Source organism: Medicago truncatula, chromosome 8 (assembly GCF_003473485.1).
Source record: "Medicago truncatula cultivar Jemalong A17 chromosome 8, MtrunA17r5.0-ANR, whole genome shotgun sequence".
Lineage (NCBI taxonomy): Eukaryota > Viridiplantae > Streptophyta > Magnoliopsida > Fabales > Fabaceae > Medicago > Medicago truncatula.
Window position 1 is genome coordinate 13,213,751 of NC_053049.1, and position 13,041 is coordinate 13,226,791.

The window sequence follows — 13,041 nt, forward strand, 5'->3', positions numbered from 1 at the left end:
TCGACAAACTATTGATATTTTGTTAAGTTATTCATGTTGAATATATATTGGTTTTAAAATGATTTTTTTTTTTAACATCAAAATTTATTATAAATATTAGAGAAATACAAAGGGTACTTAGCTCTAAAAAGAGGAAAAGTATAATTGATATTCGACCCGTTCCGAATATATATAATCACACCCATTCCTATCCACTTGAAAATCGAATACTAAACCCTCCCAACAAAAACTACATCTACAAAACAAATGACCCTCTGCCTCGAGTTGGTCCGAACAAAGCACACAATTCAAACCTGCTCCATCCGCTAAAACTCCCCTTCTAGTTATGTTTATGAGAATAGAAAGTCTTCTAAGAATTAATTGCCAAGTGAACATTTAGACCTTTTGTGGTACAATATTAGTCCAAATTCCTCTTAATCCCCTTCAACCAGACAGACTCAAACGAGGAGTAACATCCAAATTCACCTTAAAATGTCAACTAATCTCTGTACAATATATATCTGCACTAAAAACATAAGACATTGAACATATAAATCACCATCTCTTTTTTATATCATTCGTTTAATCCTTTCATACTTGATGAGGGAGAGTAACTACTCACACTTGTACTCCAATGATCTGTCTCAAGTGAATCTCCCACATCACTATACTTTGATCCATTGCATATGGATCCATCTTTCTCCTCCACCAAGTCGAACCAGACTCTAATATACAACTTGTTGGAAAATACGGAGGAGCACGAGCAACAAGAGACAAATGATCAGGAACACCATGAAGACTTGAAATAACATCTCCACTCAAAACATTAAGACATTGAATTTAAGATTGACCTCTCTTCATTTAGCTCATTCATTATTGAGGTAAAATTAACAACTCACATTTGAACTCCAAGAAGAGGCACAAAATCATCATAGGGAGCATATAAAACTCACTTGAATATCAGTCACACATGTAAGAAAGTTTTCTAATAAGAGCTTCCCATGAAAAAGTTGTGACCTAAAAGCTAAACTCTTGGACAACACGTTAATAACCATTTCCTTCAAGTCCAGTTTTAAATAATTTTTTACCTTTTTAAAACAAAGCTATATATCCTCATAGTGATTATTAAGACAAAAATTGCAGAAGTTATTTAGTTCAACCAAACTATTTTCTTTCTACACCAAAAGTATCCTCCTCCAAACAAACATGCAAACCTAAATGTCATCCAACCTTTTTCTTGCTTCTGCAATCAAAACAGTCTTTATTTTCACAAATATTCATATGCAGTTGAGGAAAGAAATCTTACAATGAAGAGTAGCCAATTTAAACACCCTTCCAAAATGACACTAAAGGCACATTTCTTTTATCCAATAAGCCTCCAAACCCCTACACCTCCCAATAGAGCACATTTCTTTCCACAAAACAAAAAGGAATTTAAAATTCCCAAGTAGAAAAATCTGGACTGTTACAAATATCATCACCTTATTATTATTATTTTTTTCCATAAATTTACACCAAATTAAACTCCTAAATTTCTAACAATAACGTTATATCCACTTTCCAACCACACTCACAATTCTTGACAGAATTACTAATTTAATAACTGATTGTATAATTATAATAATATATACAGATAGAAAAACCCTAATTATAATAGATAGTATCATAGTGTCCTTGAGATGCAAATTGGGATTGCTTCTCCAATGACTCTAGAGAATGAAAATGAATACCTTACTCTATAATATAATCTCTCGAAAACTAAAATAAAATTAGGTCATTAATAATTCCTTTCTAAATTACTGAAAAATATCTGTCTTATCTATTTTCTCTATATTTTACTTATCCCATTTTCATTTTTTCGCATGTACCCTTGTACGTGTTTGCTCATTTTTTTAACTATTTAGCAAGTACCTATATATTTTGTTAATACTTGAACTCTGAATTAATAATAACATTGTCTTGTCTCTAATGTTACAGCATTCTGGAAACAATTGAACGATACCGCAGTCATACCAGGATTAATAATACTCCAACAACATCTGAATCAGTTGAAAATACTCAGGTTTATTTTACATATACCTTTTATTATTGCTGTCTTCCTCCTCTCAAAAACAAATAAAAAAAATTGCTGTCTTCCTACTCATCATCCAGAAATTAAATATTACTTTTTTAAATGTTTGATTTTTTTAGAAGCATATGCAATTGTATTCACACCTTTGAGATGAAATGATAAGTTAAGTACTAATGCCTCTCCTCTTGTCCCACATTATTAAATAATCCACTACTAGTTCCTATACTATATATTTTTAACATAGCAATGATAAAAAGATGCAAAAGAGTTGAGGACCTTTCCAATATTCTTTCTCTGCTCTGGAAGATTCGAGCTCCCTCCAAGGTTCAAGTTTTCTGATGGCAACTCATTCTTGATAGGATCCCGACTAGGGTGAACCTGCTTCGGCGTCGGGTTTTGACCTATCAGGCTGCTTCTTTATGCACTTTTTGTGGGGAGGAGCCAGAATCGGTTAGTTACCTATTTGTTACCTGTGGGGTCGCTTCTAGGGTTCGGAATATGATTTTTAGGTGGTTAGATTAGGAGTTGGTTCTGGAAAGGGATTTGATGTGTCTTTTTTAGGGTTGTCTTGGGTTATCTGGCATGAGATGTTAAGGTGTGGTTTTCTTTTGATCTGACATTCGGTAGTGTGGTCCATCTGCTCTGCTCGCAATGATCTGGAGTTCTCTAACAGGTCATTAGATGTTGAGCAACTAGCTGATAAAATCCAGGTCACCTCTTGGTACATGCATGTGACACGCATATTGAAACATTTCGAGTGCAATTTATATCGTAAAAGTTTAAAAATAATGGACCTTGTAATCTGGAGTTCAATTAATTACTATACTTGCTTATTTAGACACTCCATTTCAACTTAAAAGACTTCAAAATTTGAATGAATTTGCCTTACATATTACAGCAGTTGAAGGAAGAAGCAGAAAACATGATGAAAAAGATTGACCTTCTTGAGACTTCAAAACGGTTAAATATTTTAAATTTCTATTCATGTTGACAAACTTCTTTAAATTTAATTTTTAACTATCCTTACTTATAACGAACAGACTATGTTGCATTTTTAATTTCATTCCCTCAGGAAACTCTTAGGAGAAGGTTTAGGGTCTTGTTCCATTGATGAACTACAAAAGATTGAACAACAGTTAGAGAGAAGTATAAGCAAAATTCGAGCAAAAAAGGTTAGCATGATAAATCAACAACCCTATATAATTTTTTATTTATTTTTATTTAAGCCTATATAATTTTAAATTTTATAGATATTTTTTTAATCTGAACTTTCTATTATTCAGACTCAGGTTTTCAGGGAACAAATTGAGCAGCTAAAGGAAAAGGTAAGTTGTTTATAAATTTAACAAGGTGGTTAAAATTTGCATCTGCTTCTTTGAACAAAAAAAATGTTTGTTATCAATTAGTATCACTTGATTAGGGTTTTAAATAGCAGTTGCGATTAATGCTGCGATTGTTTATATTGCAGAGAATAACGGTCCAATGTGAGAGATGCAGCCTCAATTGAGATTGTATCTTGCTTTTGACGACATAAAAAACCATTATGTTGCGATGCAGCCACAATTGAGATTGCATCTTGCTTTTGATGACATAAAAAACCATTATGTTGCGACCAGATTGCAGTTTCGAACCTTTATTCTAAAATATAAGATTTGTTACAAAATCAATTGCATTAGGATTAATTCAAATCCCAAAATCAATTGCATTACAATTTATCATTTTCTTATAAGATTTGTGGTCAAATTCAGACTACAATACAATTATGACTTGAAATGCTAACATTTTTCTACTGTACAACTGTGTTTACTGTTTAGTTACATGATACATGCCAAGAAAATAAAAAAAGCTTCATAAGTAATGCACATTGAAAGTATTCCCAGCAAGCATTACATCAAAAAGATTCTGACAATTATTTTGAATACAATTCAGGAAAAAACCCTAGTTGCTGAAAATGCCATGCTCGCAGAGAAGGTAAATTCACTTTCTATTCGAATTAATTCCCCCCCAAATTTGCTCGTTCAAAGCATCCAGATTCATGGAAATCTTGAAACTTCTAGAAAAAGTTCAAATGACGACGGAAATTTATCGATTTAAAAATGCTAGATTTGTCTCTAATTTCATTGTTAAAAGTTAGCGATGTCGATTTAGACATCTTTTTCATTTTTTATCGTCTCTATTTCTGTTATTATTTCAACTTTTGCTAGCTGTAACTTTAACTTTTGATATCAAACATGAAATATACAAATCTTTCAATTATAGAATGGAAATCCAAATTTGTGTGCAGTATGGTAACTATTCATCACAGGAAGCAACAAAGGATCAGAGAGAAAATATAGTTGAAGCTGAAACTTATGCAGATCAAAGTAGTCCAAGTTCAGATGTGGAAACTGAATTGTTCATTGGTCTTCCAGAAACAAGAACAAGGCGCATTTCTCCAAAGGTGTAGCTAGTTGAGGACTAATTAATCCCTCTGACTATGCAAAAGAAAAATAAGGGTTAGGAAAAATGTATATTTATGTTTCCTATATTTATAATGTATGCTATCATTCAGGTAGATAATAGTGGTGAATTGTAAGAGTAGTTATCTCAAACCTATGATCTAAAATTCTAAATGAGTATAAGAAGTACTCGAACCAATACAAATCAAGCAGGATACAACATCAAAACCTAAAACCAACAAATAATACACCAATAGAAGACTGAGGCCTTAATTTTTTTTTGTTTTCCTTTATTAACTTACACGATCGCTCATATATTTTTATTCATTTATTTGACAACACATGATTAAATACGTGTAAAATATAGTGATAATGTATCCCTTCAAAAAAAATGTGTATAAATTAATTTTTTTTAATAGAGATAAATTTGATTTAAAGAATTAATTGTAGGGGATAGAGTAACTTAATACAGCAAACATTGAGAATTAGCATTGTTGGAAAAATAGAGGATCAATATTGTATGCATTTGGTTAATTGACTCTTTCAACCGAATCTCTCCTATTGATTCTAGTCTCTCATATCTATTCTAGTCTCTTCATTTTAGAATGAGTGTCATTTTAGTTAAAAAAAATTGTTTTAAAATTAAAGTCATTTTTATTTTTAGTGTAAATTATAAATTTTTTTTTCAATTGTACCCTCTAATTAATACCATGTATACTACTTTTAAAATATTATATCTACTTTACATTTCTAATGGTGGGAAACCCAATTATAGATAATAAGATTAGTTTAGTAAAAGTGTGATGTCTTTTGACAATTTTATTGCATAATCTGTGTTTAATATCATTAAACAATACTCTTTTTAAATGGAGAGAGTAATACAACGAGTTATATCAAATTTATGTGAAATCATCAAATTTAGTGAAGCCCATTTGAAAATAATGTATAAAACGAGCAAAGATTGAGTTTAGCATAAGAGGTTACACTTTCACAACGTGGTTAACCAATATTTGATTCCTCGCTGGTGTGTCCACATTTAAATAAAAATTGTATTAGAGAGAGGGTTATTAGTATTATTCGTTTAGGGTTTAAGGACTTGTTTGGATATGGTTTATTTGAGCTTATTAACTGTTATAAAGTCTTCCCTTCAAAAAATATGGTATACGTCTTGTGAGACTATTTTGAAGAACTTATGAAAATAGGCTATGACATTGTTCATAAGCTCTTTTCAGCTAAGTTTCATAAATGATCTAAGATATCTTATGAAAACAACTTATAGCTAATTAATTACATGAAAACAATTTAACATTATTTTATATTTTTTATATCGGTTTTTTCTACATTACCTCTTGATGAATGTGGAGTAATTTACCATATCAAAGAAAAGTCCTCTTTTTTCATCTTTATTCTTACAATCAATTACTATTTTCAACTCAAACAAACTTATACATTTCTTTCATTCAATGTGTGTTATCCATCTCCTACGTTTCAGAATCGAATTCTACTTGTCATTAGAGGTAATTTATCCTCAATTCATTGAGGGGTAATGTTGGTCTCACCACATATATCATTAAACATAAAGATTCTCTCAAATTTTATCTCTCAATTTTCTCAAATTTTATCAATTTCACCGTTGAATAGAATAGACAGATAAACTTTTAATATAAAAATGAGAGTAAAAATTTAACGGTGATATGGATAACACATACATCCTTCGGTCACTAGCTATTATAAACAAAAATATAATTTTTAGATTCATTAAAAAAAGGGTCTTGTTAACGAATGTCTCCGGAACACTCTTTAAGCATACTAAAATATGCAATTATTCTTTAAAAAAGTTGAATATTTCGATTTCCAATGCAATTAACACACACATTTTCATAAATATTTACCACTTATAGTCCTTAACTAATGTCCCTGGGGCACTAGTTAACATTTTCCTTAAAAAATGATGTATATTGTTCATATATAGATCACATACATCATTTATTAAATAAATTTAAAAAGTGAATTTTTTTTATTTACATTAATGAGGGAAAGGTGTAAGTACAATGAAAGAAAAAATCTGAGAGAAAAATGAATCCTCTCTGCCAAACAAAAACTCTCAATTTTATCATATGTTATCAATTTCAATGTCATCATTAAATAGAATGTGTACCCCATAAAGGAATGGGGGGACAATATTCCAAAGAGTACTTTCTTTTAGGTATAACATTCCAATGACTATTATTTCATCTGAACTGAGAAGAAAAAAAAAATCTGACTACCATCTCTTAAATACTAGTTAAAGAAACAATTATATTCATAATCTCTTAGAATTTATGTAATCAAATATTTAAAAGTGTAAGAAACATTATTCTTAATGTAAAATTTATCTTTTTTTGTTCATGTGGGCACAAAATTAGTCGCACAAAGATCAGAGAAAAGGTAACAGCAGCAGGTTTAATAAGAAGCACACATAATTGTGCAACTATATATATCATCATCTGATTGATCTAACATTTTCAAAGGCATGGAAACAAACAGCTCATGCACGCTGCTCAGTGGTCCCCTCCACACAACAAGGCATTACAATTCACTGTTCCTTGGTTACATTAATTTGATACTTGATTAGTTTTGCGTGCTGTCCACTGACACGTTTCGAGAGTAGAAGAAACCTTAGTAGTTTTACATAAATGGTATTTTCTTCTCTCGCCATTCCCAGTGTATGACACGTGACATGACAGCCAATTCCACTTTCCGCAAATATACATCTAGGGCACTAGTGCTCTTAAAATTAAAATTAAAAGAGAAATGATATTTGAACATCCATTTAATGACAATTTTTGTGACAACTTTATCTCTTTTATTCACATTATTTTTACTTTATCTCTCTATTGTTTTGGTTTCCGTACAAATACCTATTTTTTCTTTATAAATTCCAGTTGTCAACCAAATTGGTTGTTCAAATAACATTCCTCCTCTTAAAATAACATTACACTATGAGCACTCGTCAAAATATGGGCTTCTTCACATCTAATTTTTTTTTTAGGGAAATTAATTTCATTAAAAATTAAATCGGTAATACATATGGGAATCTCATCAAAGATACGGAAGTTAGTATTAGATGTAGTTGCCTTAGCTAATTCATGTGCAAACCTCATTTGTTTGCCTTCTAATAAACTCCACATGAGAGTTTTAAATAGGAACTATAGAATTGGATACTACTATCCATAATGGAACCCAATTCGGTGACATCTCCTCGACCTTTGTTAAATAATCAGCTACTCTTTTCGAATCAACCTCAAAAGCAACATTTACGAGCTGAAATTTATGTATCCATCGAATTGCATGATATAGACCCAGGGCCTCTCCAATGTCAACATCTAAAACTATAAAGGATGTTAGTTAAGAACGACATATAGTCGAATTCTGCTCTTGTCCTATACACTTTTTCTCATTTCCACCTTAACTGTCTAAAATAACTTCAACGTAGATTGACTCATGTTGAACCAACGTGAGTTAACTTGCGTTGGAAGTTAACGTGAGTTAACTTGTGTTGATTTTAGGTAAACTAACAAACCATCAATTTTTGACATACATATTGTTTTTTTAAGCTCTTAAACGTACAATATGTTATGTTCATTTTTTAAAAGCATGTCTTAGCTTAGAAAGAACATTTCATTCGCTAATACATTAAATTAAATTCGTGGTTGTAATTTGCTAAAAATGTTGGCATTATAGTGTCTTATACTTGGTGTAAAAATTTGCAAGTCTTTTTCAAAACTCAAAAGAATGAAGAGAACATGACACATGTATTCTACCAAGTCAGTTATACATGTTCTCACATCGAATTCCTTCATATAAGATGAGTAGTAACGTACACGTATGCATTCCAATATTTTTTTTGGACTTAATCATACTGGTCTGCCAACTGACAAGTTTCAATTAACAAAGGAGCATGATCAAGCTCAAAACAACATCTTAGAAATGCATTCCCGTTTGTCACACTCATCTTATACGAAGAAATTTGATGTGAAAACGTATATAGTTGATTCGGTAGAATACATGTTGTATTCTCTTCATTCCTTTTGAGTTTTGAAAGAGACTTGCAAACCTTTACACTAAGTATAACACACTTCAATGCCAACATTTTCATCAAACTATCATGAATTAAACTTAATTCCAACAAAATAAACACACTACATAATAATATTACCTAAACATCTTCATCTAGTCGAATCAAACTCTTGTTAATATCTTCAGGTGATCTAAGCAATGAACAGACGAAGCATTCACCTCGATCATCGGGAACATGTTGTGCTGACCAAAAATCGAGAACATGCTCCTCACGTCGTCGTCGTCGTTTGCGAGCATCATTCGGTTGAACGACAATATGCCAATTGAGTCGAATGATGGACATTCATACCAAACTTCTTCCACCCTCTTTGTGTCTCCGTGGTTGAGTCATTGGTTGATTTCATCCAGTTGATCCTTCAGATCTTTTAATATGACATCGACCCGAACCCTAAACAATTTGTTGGGATTTCGACCAATGAAGCAGACTTCAGCTTACATTTTGTTCGGATCTATTGGATAATTGGTCATTACTTAAGATCTACACCATAAGAAATTAATAACAATCAACGAAAAACTCATTAAAACATTTCATCAAACAATTGGAGTGCAAAATATACTTAAACCCTAAAGCTAAAAACAACAACATAAACATGCAAACATCTAAATATTTAATCAACATAATATATTTACATGTAAAAATTGAATCATTTCTTATAAAAAAAACAAAATCTAAATAAACCTTAAAACTAAATCATTTCTAATTTAATAAAAATTGTAAGATATAAACATAAAATATCAATGGTAATTGATTATGAAAACTTACTTGTTATTCGAGTGGTGGGTGATTTGAACTTGATGAAATTTGGGGTTGGATAATTTGAGAGTTTTTTTAGAGATTTGAGATGTAAAATGGAGAAATGAGGCACTAACTGAGCTATAAATCAACACAATGTGACTTAACTCATGCAGGTTATAGCCCAACATGAGTTAACTCACGTTCTGTATGTGTGATTTGGCAAAACAACATAACTGAGTTATTTTCCATGTTTTCATTCATTCATTCTTCCATACACTCATTCATTCATTTTCATCCATGTTTCATCCATTCATTCAATCATTCATTCAAGATTATAACATGCAAAATGAAACTGAAAAGTAATCATAATGTCATAATAATAGGCAAAGGCACAAATGTAAACATATTACATCAAAATCCGCCAAAGTGTCATAAAAAAAACTAAAAATATACAAAAGTCATCAAAACACTAAACAAACTATCCTACTGCTCCTAACTATGGCTTCGCCCTCTATCATCCCTTTTAGTCCTCATCTGGGGAACAAACCCCTCCTGGATCATGCGATAATCCTCATCTATGCTCATCAACACATTGTGATAGTATGGATGTGGTTCAGGATATTACAATGCAGACTCAATTTTGGCAGTGAAGTTTCCCAATAATCTGGAGTGGGTCGGGAACTTGTCTCGCATACTTCTCCTGAAAAATAACCTCCTCATAAGGAGGGATAGGAGCTGGGTACTCAGCAATGGGCGCATGGTCGCTCATAATTGGATGAGAGACACTATAGAACCAAGCGATGTACCCCTTCCTACACCTCCATTGATCTGCTGCTATCTGCCGACCACGATCAACTTGTGAAAGGACATGAAGTATAGAATCTTGGAAAGCCACAACTACATCCTCTGGGTTAAGAGCCACAAACATAGGTAGGAGATCTGGGAAAGGCCTGCATATATCCGTATTATCTGAGAACCCGCTCCGGCAAGTGAAGGCACCTCGTTGTACTGTTGGCAATGACCCAGCCGAAGTACCAACAAATATCATGAAACATAATAATGTGTCGATGATCCTCGTACGACCTCCAGATGGCATCAACATTCACCACCAGATCAATGAGACCTTGATAATGTGAAGGATCAGAATGTCCCCTCATCCGTTTAAACCGGCCAACACGCGAGTCACGATGATCATACCCTTCACAAGCTTCCCCGGATAGAGCTTCTTGAAGTGCTCCAACCTATGTGTTCTGTTTTTTTTTTTTGTTGTTTAAGTTTTATAAAGCGTTTTTAATAAAGTGGGTATAAATTAGTAAAGTCGGTGCAAGTTAACAAACATTTTAAATGATACAAAATTAACCCTCAACTTGCTACTTTTAAATAATAAAAATCAATGATTTTTTGGTCCAAATAAATATGCGCTTATTTGTTAATTTATACCTTAATATTTAGGTAGGTGTAAATTAATGATTATCCGGCTATAAATAATATACACCCCGCCTATAATTATATAGTTCTTGTATTGAACTATGGAGTATCTTAAGTAATTTGTTATTTTAATTTCTATAACAAATATTTAAGAGCAATTTTTACAGGAATATATAGTAGAATTTAAAAGTATTATCCGTAAGAAAACTTAAAAGGCATTACTGTTAAAGAAAATACAAGAGGTATCTCGATGGGACATAAAAGTCATGATGACACACTTGAAGACAAGGTGCTTCGTTTACGACTTCTTATTGGTTACTTCACGTACGTTTCTGTACGGACGACAGTGACATGTTTCTAACATTGTACTACAACATTTCCTAACGTCAAAAATAAAATTGTACTACAATTTTCCTTTGTTTTTGCCGCACAGTTTCTGCACCACTATTCTAAAACCTTTCCTTTGTTAAAGAAATTTTTCTCATGTGTTTAAAGGTTCTTGAGATCATGAAGTGAAGTAGAGTTACTATGTTCACCAATATTAATATTAAAAAAAGGTCTTGTTAACGAGTGTCTTAAGAATACTCTTTAAGAATTCTAAATTAAAAAATTATTTATTGAAAAAGTATAATGCTTCAATTTCCAATTCATTAAATGCACAAATTTTCATAAAAACTTACTATCTAAACTATTTAAAGAGTGCCCTTGCCCTAAGGGCACTCGTTAACATTTTCCTTAAAAAAATTATTATAACCTGGTTGAACTAATTAACCGTAAACTCATATGTTAAACTTAGATCTAGTTCCTAAAAATCAGGTTCAAAGAAACCTTGCCAAGTAATGTCAAGTAAAAATAGAAGACATGCAAAGAAAGAAGGAAAACTAGAAAGTGGGAAATGAATGTGTAGTGGCTGGATCAAAGAAACTTTGCTCGTGAAAGTATATACATACTCTTTCCCCGTTCCAAAATATAAGAATGGATCAACATAAATTGATGTATTTGTTATAAATATAGAACAAAATATATTAATTTTTATTGACAAAATTTTGGAATAGAGAATCATTTATAGCCGGCGGCTGCAATTAGTAGTCATGTCGACACACCCGCCACAATTAGCTACTCTAGGGGCGATTTTGTGTCGTCTGTCCTGGCAATTCGATTGAATGTAAGTAAAATATGTTCAATCATTGTTCCAAGTAGTATTGAACTAAGGTATTTCTTATTGATTCATTCTTTATTGAATCAATCTTTTTTCTAATAGTATTTTTAGCATTATAGAAATAACATAACATTATTTCAAAAAATAATAATAATAAAATAACATGTAGTCTATTCTATAAAAAAATAAACTAGGATCTTTCTTGTTAAATTTAGCATTTTAAATATAGTATTATAAATGTTACTTGATGAATAATTTTTATTAAAAGCCATAATTGACTATCATACCAAAATATATTCACCCAACCACATTTTTATTCATTAAATTCCAAATCGAGTTTTGTTTTAATAAAGGAAAAAAAAATCATTTTCTGTTTTGAGACCCTAAATTTATGAAAAGGAAAATTGCTCCTCAAATTGTCTAATGTCGGTCGAAATACTCTTATGTATAATATCTCTATTAGAGGTAGTGTGTGTTTGATACATCATCACCTCTATCAGAATTACTCAACGGGTGAATGTTTTAACTAACTTTAAATAATTTATGAGAACAATTACATATTTTATATATATGAAGTGTCATGAACGTTTTAACTAACTTTAAATAATTCATGAGAACAATGTGATATTTTATATTTTGTTAACATCAAAATTTATTAAAACCGAATCAATGTTCAAGAAGAACAGAGACCGACAAGACAGAAACAAACAAAAGACGTTGTATATAGGCGGAACACCCAAAAGTAAACTACACCTCATGCATCAAAACACCCATAAAAACATCACCCAACCGATATCTATCACCAAACAGAATAAAAACTAACCAACACTACAACCAACAGCAAAGAATTAATGCCAAGTCACACACAACTGCATAATTCAAGTTGAGCTAAAACCCCAAACTCTATAGTGAATGCCATCTGAAACTAGTTCCAAACATCTAACACCCGCTACTTACACAAAAGCCTCCAAAAACCAAACAAAACACATTCCCGCTGCTGAGCCCAAAACCCCCCGAAAAACACGTAATCCATCATAGATTCAGAATTCACCACCAATCAACCCCTGGTCCGCTGGAGAATACACCATAACAAGCCCAAATAACATTTTTT

At 31.7% G+C, this 13,041-nt stretch overlaps 1 protein-coding gene across 7 annotated transcripts in view; it reads left to right on the forward strand.

Annotated features, from left to right (window-relative positions):
* Positions 1-13,041, forward strand: part of LOC25500990 (MADS-box protein SOC1) — a 33,425-nt gene that overhangs the window by 5,200 nt on the left and 15,184 nt on the right. For 5 of the 7 annotated variants that reach the window (XM_013589530.3, XM_024771948.2, XM_024771945.2 and 2 more), the window contains exons 3-8: positions 1,957-2,041; positions 2,949-3,010; positions 3,123-3,222; positions 3,334-3,375; positions 3,980-4,021; positions 4,335-4,703. In XM_013589530.3, the coding sequence (XP_013444984.1) occupies positions 1,957-2,041; positions 2,949-3,010; positions 3,123-3,222; positions 3,334-3,375; positions 3,980-4,021; positions 4,335-4,496 (493 nt within the window). In that variant the 3' untranslated portion in view covers positions 4,497-4,703. Of the gene's footprint in view, positions 1-1,956; positions 2,042-2,948; positions 3,011-3,122; positions 3,223-3,333; positions 3,376-3,979; positions 4,022-4,334; positions 4,704-13,041 lie in introns of those variants that run through there. The other 2 variants (XM_024771949.2, XM_039829326.1) reach the window with 2 other exon arrangements.